General features: G+C 40.9%; 2 protein-coding genes across 3 annotated transcripts in view; one reads left to right on the top strand and one right to left on the bottom strand.

The window, feature by feature from the left end:
* lrch1 (leucine-rich repeats and calponin homology (CH) domain containing 1) overlaps window positions 1-20,671 on the top strand; it is a 61,386-nt gene extending 40,715 nt beyond the window's left edge. The window contains exons 14-19 of one of the 2 annotated variants that reach the window (XM_076109911.1): window positions 161-233; window positions 1,485-1,607; window positions 7,628-7,737; window positions 8,381-8,518; window positions 8,660-8,737; window positions 16,380-20,671. In XM_076109911.1, the coding sequence (XP_075966026.1) occupies window positions 161-233; window positions 1,485-1,607; window positions 7,628-7,737; window positions 8,381-8,518; window positions 8,660-8,737; window positions 16,380-16,493 (636 nt within the window). In that variant the 3' untranslated portion in view covers window positions 16,494-20,671. The remainder of the gene's footprint in view (window positions 1-160; window positions 234-1,484; window positions 1,608-7,627; window positions 7,738-8,380; window positions 8,519-8,659; window positions 8,738-16,379) is intronic. The other variant, XM_076109920.1, reaches the window with a different exon arrangement.
* A 647-nt stretch (window positions 20,672-21,318) lies between these two features.
* esd (esterase D/formylglutathione hydrolase) lies at window positions 21,319-25,503 on the bottom strand. The gene is made up of 9 exons (XM_076109934.1): window positions 25,375-25,503; window positions 24,743-24,817; window positions 24,523-24,611; window positions 23,951-24,049; window positions 23,337-23,461; window positions 23,126-23,245; window positions 22,776-22,874; window positions 22,384-22,551; window positions 21,319-21,700 (listed from the first exon to the last, which is right to left on the bottom strand). The coding sequence occupies exons 2-9, from the start codon at window positions 24,808-24,810 to the stop codon at window positions 21,620-21,622; spliced, it is 849 nt and encodes a 282-aa protein (XP_075966049.1). The 5' UTR covers window positions 24,811-24,817; window positions 25,375-25,503; the 3' UTR covers window positions 21,319-21,619.
* Between the last annotated feature and the right edge of the window lie 1,151 nt (window positions 25,504-26,654).

The raw sequence follows: 26,654 nt of genomic DNA, 5'->3' as shown, positions 1-26,654 counted from the left end.
ACTTTATATCTCCGTGGAGTCGTTTGTAAGTCTGTATGTCTTTGCAAACATCTCCCACACAAAGCACAGGACTTCAGCGTCTGTTCAATGAATTATACTTCCATTGTTTGTTAATGACACCGAGTACTTATCCGTGTTCTTTCCATTTCTGTTGCTGCAGCAACATGACAGATCTCCAGCCAGCGGACCTCCAGCCTTCTCCAGCCCGGTGTTTGGACTGAAGCCCCGTTCAGGTGAGTTGGATCTGGGCTAAGAGGGTGGACCAGATACCTGGGCTACCAGACTTAGAGGTGGATTCACTGGCTCTGAACAGTGTGGTTGTGAAAACAGTCCCATGCTGATGGGGTGTACTTCATTTGTTGGCTGCGTTGATGATAATGAAAATCCTGGACATTGCAAAGACCAAGAACTATATTCATACACAGTTTGTAGTTTTTTCTTTATTTGTAGTTGTTTCTTTATTTGAAATTTTCCGGAGCTTTAATGGAAGCTCAGCATAAACCATATTTTTGTCGCTGAACACCTGCCTTGGCATTGACACAGTGGTGAAAGAAGTGCTCAGATCTTTTACTTAAGTAAAAGTAGTAAAAAGTGCAATATTTGCCTCTGAGATGTAGTGGAGTAGAAAGCAACAGAAAATGGAAATATGCAAGTGAAGTATAAGTACCTCAGAATTGCACTTAAGTACAGTACTCTGTAAATGTACTTGGTTACTCTCCACCTCTGGACTGTTGTCATTTTTCAAGATTCTCTACCAGCCAGGGTATTTGCATTTTTTAGCACTTTTAATGAGGCATCTGAAAAGTCTGCTTCCTTGACAATCCCGGACCATGATATGAAGGAGACCATCCTGAATCAGGGCTAGTTTGAACACAAGCTAACCCAGAGTTGGTGCAGGCTTACAGGGAATACTAATACTTGTCCGCTGTGTCTGTAGAATCATAGCAAACTTCAGTCCCATGCTTTATTTGTTTTATTTGTTAGAGCTAGCAGCCATCCAGCCTTTGTTTGCTAGCTGTTACCAGTGTGTGAAATGTTGCTAACTGCTAATGAAGCTAACAAGATGCTAACAGCATGTCAAAGTGATCTCTATGTGAACTGCCACTAATATTTATTTTGTTTTTGTGCTGTTTTGTGTTACGTGTTTTCATCTCTCCCTTTTGACATTTTCTTTTTCTGATTTACATGTTTTTTTCATTTCTCCCTCCACTGATCTGCTGCATGACTTTTAATGTGAAAATCATCTGATCTAATCTGCATGCATGTCTGTTACTTGTTTAAATACCATTGATCTTTTTTTCCCCTTAACAACCACTATTTCGGGACTTCTATCCTGGTGATATTGGTGTTTTTTGGGGTGTGTTTTCGTGGAATGACCTTTGCCTTGCTGTACTTGATTCACCATTGGTGCCCCACTTCCCTGCACTACACGCTCCACGCCCACTTCTTGCGTCTCCCTGACCACTCACACTTCCTGGTTGTAGCTCCGCCCTCGCTGCCCTGCTCGCCACCTCCTTCCTGTCTCGCCCCCTCCCTCCTCTCACAGGCCTCGCCCTGCCATAGAGACACGCCTCGTAGCCATGATGACGGAGGCATGCACAGCCGCGGTAGGTTTCCACTTCTTTTAACTAAGCAGCCTCGGAGGCTGCAGAGTCAGATCACACACCTGGACTCAGGTGTTCGCTGACAGCCTCTCTTTCAAACTTCTCCACCAACGGTTTGGGATTTTTTTTCAGTGTTTATCCCTAATTTCTTTGTGTCCTGGACCATCAGGTGGAAAGTTAGCCACCGGCTGTGTTTGTTTTTTCTTTGACGAACTGTTTCAGCGGCCAGTTGAAGCAATGATTAGGTAGTGTACAGTTAGCTTAGCTTAGCATAAAGACTGGAAACAGCACGAAGGAGGACATTTCTTTTATAGTTATACGATTTTAGTGGCTTTATCATTTTAACTCCTATATAATATTCCAATAATCTTCCTATAGAGACATAGAAAGCGTACAGAGTCTTAACAGTGATTAGTTGTATGTTCGTGTCTCTTACTATGGTGTCTCAGCAGCGCCTCCCTCTGGCAAGGACTGACATCGCGATAAGTTCGTTTTCATTTGGAGTCGACTACCAGTGTGTGTTTTCTCTGCCTTAGACCATAGGTTGGGGTGTTTTACATTACTGCTGTGTGTGTGTGTGTTGGTAGCAGCAGACACTGATCAAAGAGGAGCTTTACCACATGCTACTTTCATCTCCAGCTGTTCGTATAGATGTGTGTGTGTGTGGTTGCTGTAGACGCACATGGTAAAAGTTCTATTCAGTGTGTGTGTGTCAGTTACTACAAAAGTGTGGTCACACACACACACACACACACAGGCTTTGAAGCTCACCAGAATGTGTGAGCATAAAGTTTCTGGAGAGGAGCAAACACAGGATGTGTGTGTGTCTGAAATTATCTAAACCCAACACTGTAAAAATAGAAAAGCCAACTTGTATATCTTAAAGTAAATACAATTTGACTTGCATCTTAAAAATTATGGTTTTTTTGGTAAACTTTTGTTTTGTTTTGTTTTATACAACAACACACACCAGTGGCAATCTTATGTATGTTGCCACTTCTGTTGTTTTATTGCTCACCATTGGCACATGTCAAAGTTGCAGAAAAGCAGCAGTCTCATCACACGTCCGTTACTTTTTCCGTCTGTGCGGTGCATCCTGTGTGAGCTATAAACAAAAGCTATATTAGAATTGTTTGATGTCTCTTCAAATGTGTGTGTGTGAAGCGTCTGCAATTTGAATGAGTCTGGGTTTCGTCTGTGCACATTTGTGTGTATGTGTGTGTATTTTTAGCTCCTATATTTTAAGTGTTAGATAATTGTCCCTAAAGGAGTATCCTACTTTCACTGGAACGGAGTCCAAGATTTTAGATAGATCACAGCCGTGTGTGTGTGTGTGTGTGTGTGTGTGTGTGTGTGTGTGTGTGTGTGTGTGTGTGTGTGTGTGTGTGTGTGTGTGTGTGTGTGTGTGTGTGTGTGTGTGTGTGTGTGTGTGTGTGTGTGTGTGTGTGTGTGTGTGTGTCCGTGTGTGTGTCCGAGGCGAGCTGTGTTTCAGTCAGTTGGTCCATAAAAGGCTCTGATATCTTGCAGGAAGTAGCAGCGATTGTTAGCTGTTAAAGTGTTCACACACTCTTCTGAATGTTAACAAATCTATCACGAGCCCTTAGGGAGTCTTTCAGTTTACTTTCCAACCACAACATGTTACATCTGGGTTTAATTTTCATGTCGGGCCAACCTCCGATGGCAGGCTTACTGCTCACATCTGATTCAAACACAGCAGTTCATGCTAATATGTTAACATTAAACTACTGTAGCCGGTGAGCCAACCAATAACATGCATTAGCATATCCTAGAAGCAATAGCTCATCAAGCTAGTTGGGTAGCTAGCTCGGTAACCCGACAAAGAGTTAGTTGCACCATCAACTGCTATCTCACAGCTTTAAACTGTTCCTCCCAGTTAATACTCCCACAGGGTAGGTTCAATAAAACTAAATGCACAAATTCACCTGTCAAATGTCACCAGAGTTGAACTCAAATCAAAAGATCTGTGTGGATTTACTTTGCTCCTGTAAGCTTCTCCACTGGTCGCAGTGGCTCCATTGAAATAAAGTGATTTCCTTATATCTTTTTGCTGTTATAAAAGCTGACTGGACCATTGAAGTGTATGCTAAAATGTTAGCACGGAGCCCATCGTAACGGCTTCTTTGACCCATAACTTACCATTGATTACCTTGAAAGAAAATGTAACATAACCCACATGCTGATTATCATTGCTATGCTAAACATGAGCATGCGGACAAACTAACATCAGATTGCTAATAATTAGGCTCACGCTAACTTAAGCATGCTAATATTTTGATGATACACGCTGAGATCTGTATCTTAATTATCTTTAATGGCCTCCGAACAGAAGATTAAAACTTAAGATTTAGTTGACGATATGGCCTCCCCTCTCGCGCTACACTCGGGACTATTTTTATTTTTTCCAGAACATCTACAGGATAATACATTCTTTATTTCTGGTATTTAATGAGCATTGCAGTCTCACGGGTTGCTAGTGTGGCTGTAAACTCTTAGTGTTTACGTTTTATTGATATGGATTTTTACCCTTTTCCCCCACAGTAGTCTGACACACACTTCTTTGAGTTGCAACAGTAACAATATGTATATATCGGTCTTTCTTTCAGATGATCTCGCTGTTGCGGTGATAAGAACAGAATAAGATAAGAACAGTGTTTTACAGAGACAGTCTCCCTCTGAAGCGTTGTGTGTTTCTACATGAGCAGTTATGTTTCAGTGTGATAACATTATGTCTAATGGTCTATAATGGGTTCAGGCCTCAGGGAGCGTGACATACACGCTCGCATCATCACTGCTGCTGACCTCATTAACAACCAATCATCACCCTGCGTGTGCGTGTGTGTTACAGTAACGGTAGTTTATCAGTTAATCTGGTGGTGGCCAGTCCTTTAAACCGGCTCTATTTAACAGGAAGTCATGAGTTGATTTTAGGAAGATTAGAGAAATATGTCATACAAATATTATATGTTTTTAATCCAATAGCTGGTGGAATGAGATGCTGATTAATGTAGTTGCCATTCATTGAGTCTTAATTTAATGCAATAAAGTACAGAAAAGTGGCAAATTAAAAGAAAAGCCTAAATAAGTACAGTAAGTGTGGAAACGAGGGAAAAAACACACCAGCAGGCCAGGTCAGAAAATCTGTGTTTACCCTCAGTCGCTCCAAACAACAGCAGAAACTGAAAACAGTGTGAATGTGAAGCAGGTTGTTACCTTACTGTTATAAAGCTTTTTAAAATATGAGATTAAATCACTGCTCGGATCTTATCTGGTGTTTTACTGTTAAGTATCCCCTCAGCTACAGCTTTGAGTATTTTATTTAATTATTATAGTTGTGCTATCGACACACAAAACACCCGCTGCAGTGTTTCTAAGGGCTACTGAGTTAGGGTTCGGCTACTAACAGTAAGTTAGTAGTGGAGCAGCGGTATCGAGGTCCAGCTCGAGCCAATCACGAGCCTAGCAGCCTGTTAGCATGAGAGCCACCTAGCAGCTACGTTAGCACCACAGTAGCTGCTTGGCTAGACAGACACAAACATAAGAGATCTATTAATATATTTGTGATCAAATAGTCTTATGTTCTATTACACAGACTTGTGTTTTTTTGTGTCAGAAACATCGACAGGCCAGCAGTGCTTGCTAACTTCACTAAGTCGGTGGAAATGTTGCAAAGCTACCTAACGACACGGTCAGTGACTGTATGAACCATGGACTGTATATAAAGCCAGCCACAAGGGGGCGATCAAGACATTGTGGCTTCTATTTTAGGCAGCTGCCATGTTGTCCATCTGTAGGTTACTGATGTTAGCATTTAGCTCAAAGCACAGCTGTGCCTCTAGTCTTGTGTCTGTCGGATGGCTCTAAATACGATGATGCCCATGAGTCTCGGTGGTATTGCTATAGAGACGAAGCCAGTCAGAGGCATCAGAGCAGCTTGGTGTGGGCAGGAGTGGTTGGTTGTACTTTTGTGTGATGTAGCGTTGCACTGTGGTGTCCTGTGAATGTGTGGAAAGAACATCCACACCACATGTCACCACTAGTTAGAAGCACGAGAAAGATTATTTGCCTGTGTGCAGTTTCTCTTCAACAAACTGCAGGGTGATCAACGCCAGACCAGAGGGAGGACGTGTCTTTTTGTTTTACTACTTTCTGACTGATCTTGTAAAAAGAAGCAGGTTCCTACATTTCAGCGAGCTAGGAAGAATTTGTGAAATGGACAACAAAAATACCCGCACGCCTTCATGCAGGGTTTTAAAAATATCCTCCAAAATCTTTTAATAACCCGTCACAGGAGGAGACACAGAAACAAGATGCTGCGGCCTCAAACTGTTGTGCTGGCAGAGAGAGACATTTAGAGCAGGGAGGAGTAAGACAATATGAAGAGGAGGAGGAGGAGGAAGAGGAGTTCAGCAGCTTGTAAAATGACTTGACCTCAGATAAAACTAGAGAGATAAAAGTATTTGCCCTTCACTGTCTCTCTCCCCCCCCCCCCCCGTGTTCTAATGTTCAAGAGGTTCACAGCTCTCAAGACCATTTTACGTTGTTGATTAATAATGACTAGAAGGACATTGAGATTTATGAATTAATGAATGAGATTAAACAACTTTTTTTCTTGAGGAAATATTGAATATTTGCTGGCTTTAGATCCTCTCCAGAGTGTACATTTTTATGGTAAGACGTCTGTAGTTTAGTTAAGTGCTTAGTTCAGCTACAGGGCTGTGAGGATTGTTAGCTGAACAGGCTCGTTGCGTTAAAAACACATTAAAATCCTGCAGACTTCATGTCTTCTGCTCTTCACAACAAGAGATGAAGCTGGAGTAAACAGCTCCTGTAGCTCCTCCTGGTGGTCACTCAGTGGCACTACACAGATACAAGCTGCGTTCAGCTGCATTTGGCTGTAAAGGGTAGATTTATGTGTAGGACATGAGGAGGTGAATGATGTGTGTGTGTGAAGAGGCCATGCATGTTTCTCACACTCCTACACACTCCTCTCTCTGAGCCTGGTTTTCATTTATATGTCACTGAATCTGATGCTACTTACTAACCCTTGTTCTGATTCTTACCGTATTACTTTTACAAGCAAAACAAATCTTTTTTGACATTTTGGGAAATTCACTTTCTCTCTGAGAGTTGTTTTTTAGATTGATACCACTCTCATCTCTGCACAGTAAATGATGTAGCTACAGCCAGAAGCTGGTTAGCTTAGCTTATTGTACTTAATACTGCACTACACTGAGCATCAGTAAAATATTATGTTTCGTGAAGCCGACTTTAAATACATTTTGCTGAGGATACTTTTACTCGTGGTTGAGCATTTTTACACTGTGTGTTTGTACTTTTACTAATGTAATGTACGGAGACATCATCCACCACCAGGGGAGTTTTAGGAGCTGGTGTTCAAGCATCAGGTTTATCTATGAACAGAAGCTTCTGCCATCAGAATCATTTGACAGATGCTATAATCAAAAGAACAATGTCTCCACACACAAAGGTTTTTTTTTTTGAACGTATGGTCAGTCAGTCAGTCAGTTTCCAGTGTGTTGCTCTGCAGGCTGTTCTCTCAGAGAGATGAACTCCCTCCACATGACCGCTCCTGTGACAAAGCCGGAGCTAAAAGTGCACTGAGCTGCATGAGTGCATGTGAATGTTGCGCTTACGTAAGCTTCCTACATCTTTTATGGCAGAAAGGCTTTTTCTGTGTCACTGAGTGCAGATGTGGATGCACAGGAAGTCACTTACTGTACGCGAGTCCACTGCTTATGCAACTGAAGCTCTTCTCACTCATTTATATCAGTAAAGGTCGGCTCAGTAATAAAGACACCTCTCTGTATAATGCAGATAATAATGTATAATGCATCATTTTTTTCCTCATTAGCCAGAGATCTGTCACCGGCCGATCCGTTGTGTATGTTTCAGAGATGGCCGTGTTGCTGTTTAAGTGTGTCCTTCGTTGCTGTTGTGTCCGTCTAACGCGGCCCGTCTTCTTCCTCTTGTGTTTGTTTCAGTGTTCCTGCGGAGCCACAAGAGTCTGGAGTCCGTTGATCCTCAGTTCACCATGAGAAGAAAGATGGAGCAGCTGCGAGAGGAGCTGGAGCTCACGGAGATACTGCGAGACGTGAGACACATTCTCCTCACTGTTTATGAATCATTAGTGCGTGTGATTAAAGGGTGATTCTGTATAAATCTGTCAGTTGTAAACATTGACTGTGTCCTAATTTTATACTACACATTAACTAGTTTTTTTTGTCTGTAGTGTTTTCACTACTAACAGTGGTGGAAGAAGTACTCTAGTATCTTTAGTAGCAGTACTACAGTGTAAGAATACTCTGTTACAAGTAAAAGTCCTGCATTCAAACCTTTACGTAAGTAAAAGTACAAAAGTATAAGAATCAAAATATAACTTAAAGTTGATGTATAAAGTTGCATGAAATGGAAATAAAGTACTTAAGTAAACATACCTGGTTATTCTCCACCACTGACTACTACTACTACTATTACTACTAAGTGCACTCAATGTCAGTATTCAGACCATTAAACACATAATATGAGCTATTAATGGACACCGCCCCACAATGCAATGCACACGTGGAGAACTGCTTTGTGGCAAAGTCACATATTCTCTTAATGTGCATCAGTGCATGTCCTGTTACTGCAAAGCAATGAACAACATTCATTGATGATAACTAGGAGGGACCCAGCAGTCCTTTAGGTTTTTAACCCCTCACATACCTGCTTGTATTGTTTTTTTCCTCCTTCAGAGCATCGAGAGCAGACTGAAGGTTGTCCTCCCTGAAGACCTCGGATCGTCTCTGATGGACGGCGTCGTGCTCTGCCATCTGGCCAATCACATTCGCCCGCGCTCTGTCGGCAGCATCCACGTCCCCTCGCCTGCAGTGGTGCGTCTAAGTCCTGACCTTTGATCCCTGGGATGAATATTCATGATACTCTGGAACCTAAGAGCATAAAATCTGTCTAGATCTTCTGTTTTTTTTTTGTTTTTTTTTCTGACTTAAACTTTTATCTAAATGTGTTTCCAGCCCAAACTCAGCATGGCCAAGTGTCGGAGAAATGTGGAGAACTTCCTGGACGCCTGCAGAAAGATTGGTCTGTCAGAGGTAAGACATTTATACAATAACTACACCGACTACAGTGCGCCGCCTCTCTGAACTGGGGGTCGTTTTCAAGTCACTGCTCATCTCAGATTGATCTTCTATTACAACGTGTTTGATGGTGTTATTGCAGACGGTTTTGACCACACAGTGACTGCAACAGTTTCAGCTTTTCCAAAATAATTAGGACAGTTTGATGGGGACGAATGAGACAAGTGCATGAAGGTTCTAGAAACAGCAGGAAGTTTGCTAGTGTTTGCAGTGTCGGCCTTTGAAAGCCCCTGTTTGATGCATTGGAGCAGCAGAGTTTATAACTGATGAATCAATGCAACTGATCCTTCGTTACACACTGGTCTGAACCCAGTTTGTGGTTTATTGTCCAGTTTATTGATCAGTGGAAAGTTATCATTTATAAACAAACTGGGCTGAAAACAGTCCTGGGATTTGATCCAGCAACCGCAGACCTGAAAACACCCCCAGTTCATCAGAGAAACTTCCCCGTAATCCAACAGTTGCACTTCGTCATCAACCTGTTTTGGCTTCAGTCGATTGATTATTGATCAAATGGACATCAGTCTCTTGAACATTGTCTGGGTCTGAGGGGGAACAAGTAGTAATAGTCGTAATTACAATGCAGCTATATTATCTTGTGATTTATGTTGGTAAGTGAGGGGAAACTAAAATTGAGGATTATTGCAGGACACTGATGACGACACTAAACTGTAAACCAGATCTGGGAGGAAGGCTGATGATTCCATGTTTTTAACAGCAGACGTTTTGGTCACCTGATCAGAAGACTTAATGTAAAATTAATTTAAAAAATAGAAATTAATTTGAGAACTTCCGAATGAAACAATTTAGTAAACGTCTTCTACTAGCCAAACATGAGAACCACTCAGCGTTCTCCCGTGACTGGTTTAATGTTCCTCCTTTTTGTTCTCATCGCTTTTAAATGCGGTTGTTGATGTCGACCTTTAACGCTGAATCATCATTGCTGTCATCGCTGCCTGTGGCTTCCAGCTTCCTCCATCATGACAGCAGTCGATCGAAACAGCAGCATCGGTTTCAAACAGTGTGTGTGTGTGTGTGTGTGTGTGTGTGTGTGTGAGTGTGAGTGAGAGTGAGAGGGGGGTGTTCTGGCTTAGGATACCTTCGGGGACACATTTCAGACTAAAGACCAGTAAATTGGGGACGGCTTGTGAAAGTGGGGCAAAAGCTGTGTCCCTAATTTGGAGAAAGCTGATTTTTTTGCTCAGTGGTTAGGATTAGGATTATGGAAATTCAGCCACAGCATAGTCATTTTGGGAAATTCACTCAATCGCTTTCTGGCCGAGAGTTGTATGCTAAATACAAAGTTAGAGCCAGCAGCCAGTCTTTAAGTTTTGCCCTAGCTTAGCATAAAGACTGGAAACGAGAGGGAAACAGCTAGCAGGTCCACCCACCAGCGCCTCCAAAGCTCACTGATTAACTCAATATGTCTTCTCTACACCAAAGTGTCAGGCTAGCTTTTTCCCCCGTTTCCATTCTTTATGCTAAGCTAAACTATTTAGCATACAGACATGTACAGTATCAGTCTAACTCTAGTCAAGACAAATAACGCATTTTCCAAAATGTCAAACTATTCCGTTAAATCTGCAACAGTAGGAGTCATTCGAAAAAGTGCTCTAAATATACATACAGGTGCATCATGGGTAATAGAAGTACAGTGTGTGTTTATTTCAGTCACAGTTAAAACAACAATCATAGAGAGCTTCCAGCTTCTTTACAGTGAAGTATTTCCCGTTGAGTCCGAGTGAGCAGGGAGGTGGAATCAATTTATTTACAGAATATATAAATAAAAAAGTGTTTCTATATATAAAAACAACACCACAATATATGTATAAACAGTAATACAGCAGTGCAATGGTGCAGAGTGCAAAGGGTGCTGGAATAAATACAGGATGATTAATGTAAGTTGCTTCATGTGCATTAGGTGGTTGAATGTGACGGTATATAAAGTACAGTCAGTATGTACAGTGTGTATTTCAAATATAAAAGTACATCATTTACAGGTACAGTAGCTGTTAAAGAGAGGAAATACAGTTGTATTGGTAAAGGACGGACATTTTAATTATGCTGGCTGTCGGGGCCATAAAAATATTAATATAATTTTGTGAAGGAATGGTTGACATTTTCTATCACATTATTAGGGACTTACAATTCTACGAAAGTATTTCAGTCAGGATCGTTTGGTTGTTTTGTCGCTTAAAATGTGATTATTGAATTATATTTGTTTGTACGTTTATGTTTCATCTTTAAAACCATGTTAATTCATTACCTTTGTTTAATTGTTTTTGTCTTCACATTTACTGAAGATTAGTCTCGGGCTTCCCTTTGAGAGAAAGAAGGATTATTTGAAACATTTCATCCTTTTTCTGAGCTGTTGATCTGAACCGACTCGTTGACCGTTGGCCTCCATCTCTGCTGCTGCTGCTTGCTGACTGTCTGCTGCCTCTGTGTGGACGTTTGCAAACTAGCTGACTTGCTAAGAGCTTCTCCGAGCTAACGTGCTAATAATAGCTTCTGTGCTAACGTGCTAATAATAGCTTCTGTGCTGGCCTGCTGCACCGGCTCTCCCATCAGCCACTCTACCCACTCCTCATCACGGTCTGCTTACTGGGCGAGAGAGGAGGTCAAACCTGTCCTCCATCCTCTCAGTAAGCATCCCTGCTCTTTGTCATGGTGACCCCTGCCTGCTCCCGCCTCCCCCCACCAGCTCTCACTCTCGTCTGTGACCTTTGACCTCTGTGTTAACCTCCTGCCTTTTCTTTCTCTTTTTTACTTTCCGGCTGGATCACACCACGTCCTCCTCTTCCTCCCTCCTCTTTGTCGCATACTTTGTTTTTAACATAACTTTTTTCCTCTGAACTTTTGATTTAATGGTCTCTCTCTTACCCGTCCTCTTCATCACATTCTTCTCTTTTTCCCTCTTTGCTCCCTTAATTGCTTCCTTCTCTATGGTTTCCTTCTCTCCATCATTTTTACATTTTTTACATCTTCTGGTTCTTCTTCACCTCTAATCTCCTCCATCCTTCCTCCACCTGGTTTTTGGTTCTTCCTTGGAGAATATCTCACACGTCTCTTCTTTTTTCCTCCTCACCCTTCATTTGTTTGTAAACATTTCACCTCCTCTCCCTTGCTGTAACTTTTATTTAAACTTTTCTTTACCTCCTACTTTCTTCCCTCCTACTTACGTCTTACTCCTCCACTTGTTTCCTCCTTCATCTCTTATTCCCTTGTTTCCACCTCTATCTCTTCCTCTTTCTCATTCCCTGGCTCTTTCCCTTTCCTCCTCCCTTGTTTCCTTTCTTCCCTCCGACCTTTGTTTCATTCCCACCTTCTGCCCTTTTCCCTCCCTCCTTCCCTTCCCTACATTTATTTTAACGGGGCGCTAGTCTTCCCTCTGTTCACCCTATGACATCACCCAGTGCCGCCTGCAGCCGGTTTGCGCCACAGTTCAGACGCTGGTTGCCTTGGATTCAACCTCTCCAAACAGGAAACGGGAAGCGGCAATCTCAACTCCAAACCCCGCCTCCTCCGGGGTGTCAGAGACTCCCTCATTGGTTTCTGTTACCACTCAAACCCCGCCTCCCGCCTGGCAAATCTGGGACCTTATTGGCTCGAGCCTGCTTCACGTCCTCTGTCTAGTGCTGCTGTTCGTGGCCTATAGTTGGAGCGAGCTAACGTAACCGCGGCAACAGCCTCCTGTCAGTCACCTGACAGCACCCGCCCCTTTTTCTGCCCAGGCTATGACTCCTTTTTTTTTTTTTTTACTGCATTCATGTCACGTGGGAAACATCACGCTCCAAAATAAACTAGAAATAAATCAACTTTATCTGTTCGTTAGTGTTGTAATGTGAGCATTATACAGCTACTACACCCAAACAAAGTGTGGAGCAGTAAACTCTCCTCAGATAGAATACAATACTTATCTTTCTCAATAGTTGTCAGATTTCCCTCAAAACATCTGGCTCAAAAGAGCAAAAGTTGTTTGTTTTAAAATGTTTGTGAGCGGAATGACTATTGCAGTAAGAAAAAAAAAATACTGTCGGTGCAAAGCTGATTTGTGAAGGCGTGGAGAACGATTTCTGCAAGATTATAATCTGATCCCATTTTAAATGTCACACTGAGAGGGATGATTTTATCTGTGAGTTGTAAAGTACAACTTTAATACTATTGTTTATAGGTTTTGAGGAGCTTTTGTTTTGTTACTTTGTGAGAACTGTGGCTCTGAACTTGACAGTGCCGATGCTGTGCTGTATTGTTTATATACTGGCGATACCAGCCGAGCTACGCACAGGTACCCATACAAGTGTTTCTAGTGACTGTCAGAGCTCCACCAGACTCTAGTTGCTCATTGCTGGTCTCTGACTGGTAGAATTTGAGGGTATTGTTGCTCTTAGACATTTGTGATGAACACAAAATCAAGCAAACAATAAAACTAAAGTGAACACAATTCAAAAACTACTGTCATAACATTTTAATTATCCCATACGGGATTACTAAAATGTATATCATCTTTTCATCCCATGTGATATGAATGCAGCGTCAGCTACTCCTTCTTTGATTTTTTTTGTTTGGTTTTACTTGTTTTACATTTTTTGTGTCTTTGCAATAAATTGACCCGAAACTTCTAACAGAGGCAGGACATGTGGACCAGCAGGTTGCTTAAAGTCACTGACGTCCCTACAGCATGCTGTACAGCAGAGATACTCTGATCTGTGCAGGACTGAGAGGGTTTAGGTGGAGCCATGAAAACTCTTTATCTTATCCATTAAGGATATAAACACCATGTTAGTAGACCAATAACAAAATGAAACATTGGGCCAGTATTGACCTCTCTTTCAAGACAAAATAAAGTCACTGGTCATGTTCAGATTTGATATGTATTTATAGATAAATACTGTGCGTAGTGTGGTGGACCCACGTCTCACAGCAGCCATTTGGCACCATCATGGAGGTCTAGTGGACAAATGGCCGTGTGTGTATATATGTATATATGTATGTATGTATGTATATATGTATGTATGTATGTATGTATATATATATATATATATATATATATCCATACATTAGGGATGACTCTGAATAGTCAATGATTCGATCTAAGAAGCCTGACTCAACATTCCTACATGTAGTAATCAGATCACTCGCATGAGAACAAACCACTACAGAGCGCTGGAAGTATTTGGGATTGATGAAGGATTCGTTACATCAGCTGTATGCGTTTTGTGTCTCGCTCTCCCTTCGCTTCCCTTCTGCTTGTGGATTGCTAAAATGGTGGAAAATGGAATTAGGACTAAAAGTTCTATTAACAAGCACCAAAAGCTCCGTGTTAGTACCACGGACAGCACACACGGATTTGATTATATGAATTCTTAATCAGAGACATCCCCTAATATATACACACAGATACAGCACCTGGCTGTTGATTCATGAAGCTCTTCTCTAAATGAAAAGAAATGGTCTTATAAGCTGATTTTACATAAAAGATTACGGGGACAGTAGCTATGTTTACATGCACCATTTATTCAAGTAAAAACCACATTCTGCATCTATAAAGATCAGCAAACACTGGTTTCTTAAAATCGAAAAAACTGATGAATTGCCTTCATTTGTTTACCATAGCTTCATAGTACCGAAACATTTTACAAAGATATTTTCTCTTGAACAACATGTCACTAGTCGGACCAGAAAGCACAGCAAAGTTCTCTCAGCTCTCTGTGTTTAAGGAGGTTTTGTGATGCAACTACTGTACTGTAGCTGCTGAGCTAACCAAACATCTGCTAGTTAGCCAGATGTTTGGTAGCACTACTCGGCCACAGTAATGCACCGATATATAGCTCTCACAAGCTAAAGATGACAGGTGGATCAGCAGTCTTTAGATCAGAAATAAAACATGTCCACCAAATTATTCTGAGACTACAGAACCCACTATAGAAGAGAGGAAGACCTCCAATATGGCCGCCAAATAGAACCGATAAAGCCCGTCTGTTTTGTGTGCAGGATGAGGGCGACGCCTCCATGAACACTTGTTCAACTTTGAGTAGAAGAGGATCTCCTGCACATTTAAAATGAGTGTCTGAGGGGCGATGCCTTGAACTTTGCTAGTTGTTCCCGTGTTTCAGAGTAGCTGGACTGCAGAATAAGCACATGATTCCTGAATGGTTCAGAGGCTCACGAGTACAGAGCAACACAAAGAGCACATGGTCTGTTCTAAGTTGTGATTATTAAGTGTTGAGGAGCAAACGGAAGCCATATTATATTAATTAATGATTATTTGAATCAGTTAGTTGTTCTTTGGGGTCTTAATTTGAATGTGAATTGTTATTTAAACACAATATTTCAGTATGATGTTTTGAAACTTAAGAGAAATGTGAACTTTAATTCATCTATTTATTTATCTCTGTCCTGCTCTCTGCACTCCTCTGTATCCTGATATGCAATGTGACTGTTTGTGGAAACATTTGAAGGGCTTTAGACACTAGATGAGTTCATGAAGTTATATATATATATATTAATGTTATTAAGCAGTTTATCTTGGAGGGTTTGACACGTGGAGGAGTAGATTATCACCCTGTTTGTAATGTTTAGAGGAATTAAAAACTGTTGCTGGCGCCCACACTGCAACTTAATAGAAAACGGAATATGTCCTGACCATGTGAGCAGCTGATTGGCTGTTTGATTAATTCACAGAAACTGAATGAATGCAGACGTCTTCACTGGTAGTTCAATCTGTGATGTTACACAAACAGGAAATACCTTATATTTATCACACACTGAATATTTGACATAAACCACTTACTTATAAATTATTACTTTGTTATTATATTTCATATTCTGTGAATTAATTATGGCAGTTGCTGCTGTTTTTATTTGTTTTTTTTGGCTTCTTTTTTTACTTTGTGCTGATGTGAATGGATTTTATGACTGATGTACCATGTTTGACTGTTAAAGACTGAGGTAATAAATGCAGTTTAGGGGTGTTGTCTGTTCGACGGAGTCATTGTTTAAGATAGAGGTGGAGAGGTAGTCTGACACACGACGCCTTTAAAGGACAACTACACGTGACAGATCGAACAAACAAGATAGAACATGTTAATTAGTGAACTTTAGAGCTTCTGGTGGACAGATGTATTTGTTTGTTTACCTTTGGACACACAGGCTTGTAAAATAAAATATATCTTATATTAATCTTTGGTTTTACAACCTAGTCCAGAGCTGTGCACCAACTTTAAGTTTAAACATTTCAACATTTTCAGCTTATTTTACGTGTGACAAAATGACCTCCGGGTTGTCACGTGACCTAAATATAAAACTTAATTCATACTTAATAGTAGAAGTGTTATTTTTCCTGTAAACACAAAACAGCATTTAGTATATAAAAGTATGCTGGATAAGATGAGTAACTCTTTGGCAGTGTTAGACTCAGAGTGTGGGCTATGGCTATCTCCTGGAGGTATGTGCCAAACTCAGTAGAAAAGTTTAGTTCGTCCATGTTTTTGCCAGAATTTGTGTTGCTTTTTGTGTCTAAATCCTTTGTGTCTCTTCTCTGCCTCCACTTCTACACTCCTCTTTGTCCTCCATCCCTCTGACTCTGGCCTCCCAGGACAAACTGTGTCTTCCTCACCACATCCTGGAGGAGAAAGGCCTGGGGAAGCTGTGCATCACGGTGGCGGCTCTGGTGGACGATGTGTTCCCCAAACACTCCCTCCTGACGTGAGAGACGGGTGGAGCTTCACCTGACTGACACGTACAACAAACGCACACCTGGATCAAAACCTCACTTTAAGCTGCAGCACGCGCCTCTGTGGTCATTCTGCATCCCTCTCAGTAACACGGTGATTTTATTAGATGCAAGGATGCAAAATGGTGTTAAGGGAACTAAAGATTTATCTGCTAATTCATGGGAGGGAACGTCTGGGTGGAGTCAGTTTGAAGCCACACAGATAGACTGGTGGAAGAGCCAACATGCACCAGCATTCCACTGGTTCCAGGTGATTCTCACCGTAAATATTTAGTTTTGTGTTAGTGTTGGGAGGGAGGTGTGTCAACTGAAGGGCATGAATACAACTCTAGGATTCAAAAAACACACTGGTTGTACCTAAAAATATTACAAAGTATTAGCGCCACATTGAATTCACTTATTGCTTTTAAGAAAAAAAAGTAAGAATATTACAAGATGAAGTCATAATTCTACTACATAAAACATTTTTTTAAATATTGAGATTTTTTAATTTAATTAGAAAACATTTATTTCGAGAATAAAGAAGTAGTATAACAAAGTGACTTTTTTCAAAATTATATTTTTTTCTTCAAATTACTTTCAAGACTTTTCTAACCCTGTATTTGGGGGAAAGGGAAGATTTTAGCTATTTTGAGATTCAGTTGTAATTTTATTCAACAAAGTCATAATATTCATATTACAAGATGTGGCTTTATTCTTGTAAAATTATGACTTTCCCCCTTGAAAAGTATGATTTTTGCTATTCTGTAATGACTTTATTCTCATAATATTATTTTCATAAAAAATTGAAACTTTCAATTTCAAACTTTCTTTTGAAAAATCTCAAAAGAAATTTCATTTTTCATTTTTTTTCCCTCACAACCGTGGCCCTAAAACTCTGTTGTACAAAATTTGGTGCAAAAAAAGTTATTTAATTACAAATTAGATTTAGAGTTTGTGGAGCTTCCAATCTGAAACACTCCGCCTGCCGCAGCAGCACCAGCTTCACCTGTTGATGTCACGCAAACCATCAGTTGTCTCCAGATCAAAGATCTTTTGTACTGAGGGTTTAGGTGAAGTCTAACTGGACTGAGTGAGTAAAACCAAAATGTTATAGTTTTAACATAGGAGGCAACTTTTAACCACAATTTGTATTTAAACATAAAGATATTTATAATATAAGGAGAAGCTGAGATACGTTGTTTGAGTTGTTGTACACTTTCAAAAACAAATATGCCAAAAAATATTTTTCTCTAATATATTTTAGGTATGATTTTTGTCTGTTTTCTAAAAGTTTTGCTGACTTTGTGTGGAGCTCTCTGCATGTCCCTGAACCAGGTCTGAGTCTGTTAATGTGCCACTGTGGGACACGAAATCTGTGTTTATCAAGCATCTCTGATGGATTCTCACATGTCCAGGTATTTTTTTATTTTTTATTTGCTCTTTTCTTTTCTACGTGTTGTTAATCTGTGTTCACTGACGGCATTTCAAGGATTTTTTTTTTCAGTGAAACTACTTCAGCAGTTGTTTATTTGTGACGAGAGACACAACGTGTTCACGTCACAAAACACTCCTCGTGTCTGCATCTTCAGGCTGAAACCCCACATCATCTTGATTTATGTGTAAATATTGATCAGCTTCCATACAGCAAGGCACTTGATAAATATCAGAGTTGTGTATTCGATTTTCATATTTCAGGATGCGGCCGGTGCAGCGTCGGATCTCACGCAGCCACAGCTCCGGCTCCAACTGTCTGCGTTAGTTAGGATATCTTAAAAACTCTTTTTGAAACAATTTGAGTCTAAAAAAACCCCGAAGCAATAATTACAAAATATAAAGTTAATATCGTAGTGAAATGTTCCTCACGCTGTGTTTTTTTTCCTAACAGTCTGTGTGAGTTCGTCCAAACCTCTGAGCTTCAGGCCGGAGCTGCTGCGTGAGATCAGAGATTCTGTGACTCAGTCGGTTTGGGTTTACTACACTGTTGATGCTTCATTCCACCGCCTGCTACGTCGACAGTATTTCTGTGTGTTTGTGTGTACAAATGAGTTGCTAGTTGGCATGAATCCTGTGGTTCTGCAGATCATGCTAGACACAGAGAGCTTTTGAGGGGGCAGTAAGTAATAGTTGAACAAACGGCACAACTCACTGTTATCTTCTCTCCTGAACAACTGCAGCAGCTGAAGATGTTTCGTACAGAAACCTCTGAAGCTGGTTTGGTCTTTCTTTGATCTGCATTCATTGATTTTGACCACTAGGGGAAAGTAAACGCCGCTTTAAAAGTGAGAATGATTACATTTTCTCCCGTTTACCTTCATCTTCAGACTGACTTTTGATTTGAGTCACTTTGAGCATGAAGGCTTGTTGATTCATAATTCATAAATAGTATTTTATCAGAACTTATCAGAACTAAGGCACATTCACCAATGGAGCTAGAGAATCTGGAACTTGTAATATATTTCCTAAAATATTGATCTTATATATTTCTAGAGCTTAAAACAAGAACCCTGCATGTCTCCTGCTTTATTTGGTATCTTTGACACACGATTAATATTACATATTTCCTCGTTCTGGATGACATTGTAGCCACTGGCACATTACAAGAGCAGGCTCTGTAATAATAATGATCACCGGCGGAGTTAGTATTTTATTTTTATGTTATTATTTAGTTGGAATTTGATTGACTTCTCAAAGTGCTACTACTCCAATACTAATACCACACTGAAAATACTACACATTTCAAATGTAAATAATACATTTGGTGTCTAAATTATACTGATTCTATCTTTTTGTTATTGAAGGAAAGACGAAGTACATCAATATCATACTCATTCCAAACTTGTGACCGTTGAGCGTATGTGATATTGAGAAATAAACCCCGTCATAACGATGACTCTCTGGATTTACGTACTGCCCCTTCACAACCTCTGGGCAGGTCTGGGATCACGTCGTGTTTCTCCTGAATGCCAGAATAAAACCACAGTAAGTGTCTTGACACTCTTGACCCAGCAGGCTTGTATGAATGAGTGATTAAGAGTCTTTGTTTCTGTACATATGCTGCAGCTTGCTATCTAAAGCTCGAGCTGCATAAAGATTCAGCAGCAAGAAAAAAAATATTAAAATAAATGTTTCCACTGGATCGATTTGAACAGTTGCCAAAACAAACATTTACTCTCTTGTGATAAAAGTAAATGATTTTATTTAAATGTACGATAGCCTGTGTACATATTATTTATCACAAGGAGTTCCTATTGTTGAATTAATGTATTAAAACAATTAGTGATTAGTTATGTATTTCCTCATGTACTGTATATTTCACCTGAAAACACTAACATCTGATCAATCCACAATATCACAGATGTGATTAAACGATACATAAACGTTGACGTATTTCTACACTATGGTCAGCTTGGTGAAGTAATGACACAGATATTGTTTCAAATACATTATGTCAGATATTATCTGATAACGGTATTAGTTTTTAGCCTCGTGGCTAACATGTAAAAGTCTTCCTAATATTTCTTACATGATTTTAAATCATTTTGATTTACTTCAAAGCGCTGAAAAAGGATATGCATATCAAAGGATATGGATGCTTTTAGGAAATACAAATTATTTCCATTTGCATGTTAGTAATGAACATTTCTTCATATTTCATATCCACGGTTTTGTACTCGTCACATCATCACAGTCGTTTGGGGGGGAAAGCAATAAAACCAAACCGGCTGCTTCCCAGACAGAATCTGCACTTTAAACTTCTATATTTATATATCTTTGTTTTGGCAACTGAGAAAATCTTGAATCGCTTTTAATCTGAAACGAGAGAATTAAAAAAATGTGACGCTGGTGTAAATTGTGTAAATGTGGTGAATCAGACCTGCTGAAGCAGTGTTGTTTTTAATGTCTCTTATTTTGTATATAAATATTGTCCAGAAAACAGCCTGTACTCACATTTTTGTACTTTTCTGACTGGGAGGAAATTTATTTTTTATGTGACTTTGATGTAACATACCCTTTTGTAACTCTTTGTGAACCTTTTCTGTAATTTGTTGTACAGCAACTCAAATTTAAATGCATGAATTGTCCCTTTAATGTCGCCTTAACTGCTGTGAATACTGTATATAATGCACTGTATTTCTCATCACTATCAGTAAAGACCTCAATTGTCTAAATAATGCAATCACTGAGTGGAAATATGTGGTAAAATGATTTGACTTTAATTATGTAAATCAAATATTTCCATCAGCACCGTAGCCCTATAAAAACCCTGTAATAAAGCGCACAACCACCTCTCGGGTTTACGGAGGATGCTCTGAATAAAAACAAACGGTGAACGGCGAGTACGAGCTGATAGGAAGGCAACAGCAACTCAAATAGCTCGTCACAGCCGAGGTCGGCATAAGAGCATCTCTGAAGGCAGAGCACATCGAAGCAGCCAAGTCACTATAGTATGTCTTAAATGTCATATTTTAGTATCTCATGAAAGTCATAAAAATACAGTATGTTGTAAAGAAGTAAGAAAATATAACATATGTCACATTTCTACAAATGTCTTATGTTCCTGGGCCCACTCGCACTCTCCTCTGTGTGAGAAATGTTATTGAAGGGAAGGTGCAACGCTTCAGTCAAGTGACGGTCTGAAGACAGAACAGCATCAGGAAAGTCTCCGTCTCCACGAGAAGACGCGTCAGGTTTACCACTGACCTGAGAGCTGCATTACCAGCCGACAGCATTAGTATGAAAGAAACCCTTCACTCTGATGGAGGACATGATCTGGAGGTTTTCAGGTCGACAAACTTCAATAAGAACAAAAACACCAAAATGTATAACTCAGGATTTTATTGTTAAAAATACAGATGTGACTGTTCGATGACAAAAGACAAACTGAGAAAAGGAAACTTTTTTTCATTTCCACTGGCTCAATTATCCAAAACAAGTTTTTGTTCTTATTTGAGACGTTAGGTAAGTGTTGTTTAAACAGAAACTACAGAGGCATCCGGCTCATCTTCATTTTAGAATTTGGTTTCCAGCGAACAGATGACGTTGATGTCAGGAGAGCGGAGCAGCCGGTTCAAAGGGACCCGGACCAGGAAGCCGACCTGAACGCTCCTCTCCGGTGCTGATCAGGCGTTGAGGAACTTGGCGTGGTGCTTGATGTGATCGTTCATAAAGGAGTAGATGAAGAAGAAGCTGTGGTCGTAGCCCTGCAGGAGTGAGACAAATCAAGTGAATAACTTCCCAAGTTTCTGTCTTTATAGTACGAAACACACTTTTTGTGGCGCAGCGAGGACACAATGTAGAAAAAAAAAGAGTGAGACTAATAAGACTCTTTTAGAAAGTTTGCCACCTTTTATGTGGATGTCTCTTACAAACACAGAGTAGCGTAGCTCGTTTGGAGAAGAGCAACTGCTACTAACATTACTGTGGTGTGTGTGTGTGTGTGCGTCTGGTGGAGCGAGAAGGAGAGTAATGTGTTGTGAAAGGACGAGGAAGAGTCATCGGAGCAGAGGAGAGTTTAAGTTTAGCGGTGAAGACGTCAAGTAAATGTACAGAAAATAAACTTTGGATCTTTACACATTAACGACGTTCGGAGAGGATCAGCTCACAGTCAGCATGGAGAGGAGGAACCATCGCAGCAATAAAAAACTGGAATTATTGTTTTCCTCTCAACAAATCTAGATTCACAGCCCTACTCTGTTAGATGAAGGTTTAAGATAACTGATAACTGTGCACTTAAAAGGTAAAACTGTGTTTTACTTAACATCAACAGATTATAAGCACATTCACCCTTCAAATAATGTTTAGACCCTTCGGAGCAACAATCTATTTTTTTGAGCAATTTTCAGTGAGCAGACAAGTGTCAGAATGAAAGCCTGAAGGAACTGACCGGCTGCAGTCTGAAGACTACGGGGATTTTCTTCTCGGAGCAGACGGCGATCAGGTTGTCGGGCAGCAGCTGGCTGGCCGACAGGAACTGGTCGTCCCGGCCCTGATCGATGAGGATGTCGAGCTGAGGACCGGAGTACGACGACGCCAGCGCGGTCGCATCGTACGCCTGAAACAGAGGAAGAGGAGGACTGAGAACAGGAAGCCGGAGAACTCGTGGGATCCTTAAACACTCAAACTTTCACGAACAGTTCTCTGGTGAAACGTTTCTTCTGTTTCTTTATGGAAGTAGAGTTTTGAATGGAGGACATTGATCGCACAGTCCTCCACATGATACGATCAGTGTATAATTATTACAGTTATCGTCGGGACCACAGTCTGCAGAGCTCTCACCTCCCACGTGGACCTGTCGGAGCCCAGGTACCCCGAGAAGGCCTTCTGTCCCCAGGGACACTGCACCGGGTTACAGATGGGAGCGAACGCAGACACAGCCTGCAGGAAACACACGAGGACACACCAGCATCACAACGTAGTACGAGTACACATACAAGGAGTTTCACTGCGGTTTTTGCATTTCTCTAAATATACATTACACACAGAACAATTCAGACAAAATAGACGTTTTTTTGTGTTTTGTTTTTGACATTTACTGGAAATAAAGCTTTTGATGAATGATGGATAATAATGTCAGTAATCTGTTTGCATACGCACACACACACACCCTCCTGAATGATATGCATTACCTTGTATTTCCCAGGGTTCTTCAGGGCACAGATGAGCGCCCCGTGGCCGCCCATGGAGTGACCGCTGATGGACATCTTGTCCGGGTCGGTGGGGAAGTTGGCGTTGATTAATTTGGGGAGCTGAGAGAGAGCATCAAGAAAACGAATTAGCTGAATGTAAAATTGAAAAGTCTTTTTTTACAGGTGAGCAGGTGACATAAATCCAACGCACCTCCTCGGTGATGTAGGCGTACATGCGGTAGTTGGTCTTCCAGGGGTCCTGCGTGGCGTTGACGTAGAAACCAGCTCCGGTGCCAAAATCCCAGTTCTCATCCTCTCCCTCGATGTTACAGCCACCTGGTGCATGTTGGGAAACAGTGACATGTCGAAGTGTTGACAGGGAACCATCTAAATCTCTGAGGCACGACAACATACTATGAAGAAGGTTGTAGAAAGCCTGCAGGCTAAAGGCTCCAGGCTAACGTTAGCCGTTACTAGCACGACACACGCCAATCACTGACTGAACTTTCAGCAGTCGAGTTGCATTGTTGGTAATGTAGGCAAACACTTTTGACAAGGAAGAAGAATGTGTGGAATAAAAAATATATGATATATGTTATGTTAAAAACGTTTCGTTAAAAACAGTATTGTCATAAAATAAATGTTGGGGGTCTGAATACTTTGAGTGTTCTGTATTCCATCATCTGTGGGATGAATACGGATAGTTTGATTCAACAAAGAGGACAGTGAGCAGAATCAAGCCGTCTAAATAAACAGCACTCGTGTTAAGGTGAAGTCCTCCCCTGGAGAGCAGGTGTGTGTGTTTCACTGTGAGCGTCTTCATACGTGGACTGGTGTCCGGTGTGACGATGATGATGCCGTGCTCTGCAGCAGGGACCTGACTGCCGGCTTTGGTGATGAAGTTCTGCTCCGTACACGTCAGACCTGCAGAGAAACAGAACTGATGATGATGAGGAGGCAACAGAGAGCTAAAATACACAGTAATGATTTTCTTAAGTCTCTTATTGTCAATAAATCTCCACAATGAACGTATTTACCAACAAGTATGGTGTGAGTATCACAGCCTGATTTATCTTCTGCCTCTGTGCTTTAGAGCCCCATTGTTGTCCAAAAACACATCAATGAGTCACACTGGGGGACATGTTACCATGAACACACACACTAGTTTATTTTGACTCAACGCCCACATACACAGTCCTCCTGCCACAAACACTCACTAGAGCACCAAATGTGGATTAATCCGCCACGGAAGATATTAAAAAAAATCCTTAATTCCGTCTTTAATAAAAAGAACAATGACCAGCTTTTTTGGGGGGAAATTAGAGATTTTTTAAACATGAAATTATATATTTGTGAGGTGTTTATAAAGATGTACGTTTTCACTAAGTGACACTCACCAGAGAGCCAGTACATGACGGGACATTTGTCGGTCTCAGCCTTGGGAGGCAGATAGACTGCGAACTTCATCTTACAGTTGAGCTCAGTGCTGCATGGAGGAAAACACAAACACACATCAATTCATGCCTTCACAGGTGTGTGTACGTGTGTGTCTGTGTGTGTGTCGCAAGGTCTGGGTGTAAACTTGGGACTTTTGAGCTTTCAGCACACAGATCTCACCTGTCATGTTCGAACACCTTCTGGAAGCCACCAGAGCACTTGTTGGAGGACACTTGTGTGACGGCCATCTCTGATCTGAAGAGAACGCAGAATGAGAGTCTTTGGACATTATAATAATGACTATTTCACTGCTGCTGTTCCAACTGATTTAATGTGGTTTACAGTATTTTATCTAACTTTTGCAGTGTAAACGTTTGGTTTAGTTGATTAAATAGCGTTACCTGTGGATTAAGCGCTTATTCTGCATAGCTTTATAACACCATACATTTACAGGTTACACTTTGCACACACCACATGGACACACAGTGGCAGCTGTTATACAGCTACATGTGAAAAATAGTAAAGTTAAGTTAGTGAGAGTTAACCAGGTAGCGTTTTACAAGATGCATCCTTCATATGCCGAACTGCCCAGAACAGCTTTCCACTTTCAAAACACATAAATAATCTTAACCACTTTGGTGGTTGCAGAGCAATTTTAAAATAGTTATATTTTAAGGGGAGTTTGGCGTGCAGGGATTAGCAAATTAATTTAGCTCATGTTACTGTTAGCTCTCATTTACGAGTTAAAGCTTTTTTTATAACTTGCGACAAAGCAAACACACAAACTAGAAGCATCATTCTCCGGCGCATACCTTGTTAAACCACAGTATTTGGCTGAAACGTGAGCTCAAACGGTGCAGAAGTGTCGTCCGGGAAGGTAACAGAGTCCAACAACGTCAGGGTGTACGTGGTGACGTAAAGGTCAACGCGATGACGTAACGGGGGCCTCCCCCTCAACGTTTGACGTAACGCGTACGGTCAGACGCTAGATGGCGCCGGTGTTTCGTAGAAAAATGCCGTATAGTTCTGTTTCATTTTTCAAAAACTATAATCTGAAATTATATACTGTATACTGTAAATTGGTCATTCTGCATAATGAGTACTTTATCATAATATATGCTGATACTAATACTTCTGTACTTTTTTTGAATGCAGGACTTTTACCTGTAACAGAGTATTTCTACACTCTGGTATAACTACTTGTACCTCAGCATGCTGAAAAACAAAACATGATTTGCAAACAATCAGTATGAATGAAAGTAGTAAGATGAAGACAAGACACAAGAAGCCAAGCAGATGAGGACAGACATGGCCGGCATGCAGAGACGTGGAGTGATGGAAAACCCAGTAGCTTTTAAATGTTAGCTTGCTGTAAAAGGCTGCCTGGCCCAAAACATTTCCCACCATCGGGGAAGTCCCTTTGGTCAGAGTCTCTCCCAAATACATAATAGCTATAAAACTTCACCACTGAGTTGTTGAAAGCCTTATTTCTCTCAAATACAGTCTGACTTTGTTTGTCTGTGTGTTGCTCCCCATATCATCAGTTTCCTCAGCAGTCTTCATCCCCCTCACCGCGTATGCTGAACCTGGATTGTAAATTATGTATTAATACAAACACAGCACACATATACTTGTGTCCTGTCTGTCTTTTCAGCTGCATCCTAAATTAGACCGTTTCAAATCGTCCACCACCCCCACCCCTCCAAAAAAAACAACAAATTAAATTCACTGAGCATCCTCAATACTCTCCCTGCTCTCAACACGATTATGCTTATGCCTGCAGCCATTCACCCATGTGTGCTGGGAAGATTCCATTTATAACTGAATTTATCACACGTTACTGTTTTCCTGCTCATCATTTATATCTCTCAGGCAGCAGTGGAAGGCCCTCAGTGTTTAAAGCCACTGTCCTCTAACTAGACGTGTGTGTGTGTGTGTGTGTGTGTGTGTGTGTGTGTGCGTGTGTGTGTGTGTGTGTGTGTGTGTGCGTGTGCATTCCCGTACTGGTCTAAATCAACAGCCCCTGAAGTTCCCTTAAAGGTGCAGTGTGTAGGATGTGGTGGCACCTAGTGAAGAGGTTACATATTGCAAC

The sequence above is a fragment of the Anarhichas minor genome, unplaced genomic scaffold (genome assembly GCF_050575085.1).
Source record: "Anarhichas minor isolate MPS153535 unplaced genomic scaffold, ASM5057508v1 ptg000004l, whole genome shotgun sequence".
NCBI classification, from domain to species: domain Eukaryota; kingdom Metazoa; phylum Chordata; class Actinopteri; order Perciformes; family Anarhichadidae; genus Anarhichas; species Anarhichas minor.
The sequence above is the reverse complement of the archived record's forward strand: the minus strand, read 5'-3'. Positions and strand labels throughout refer to the sequence as shown.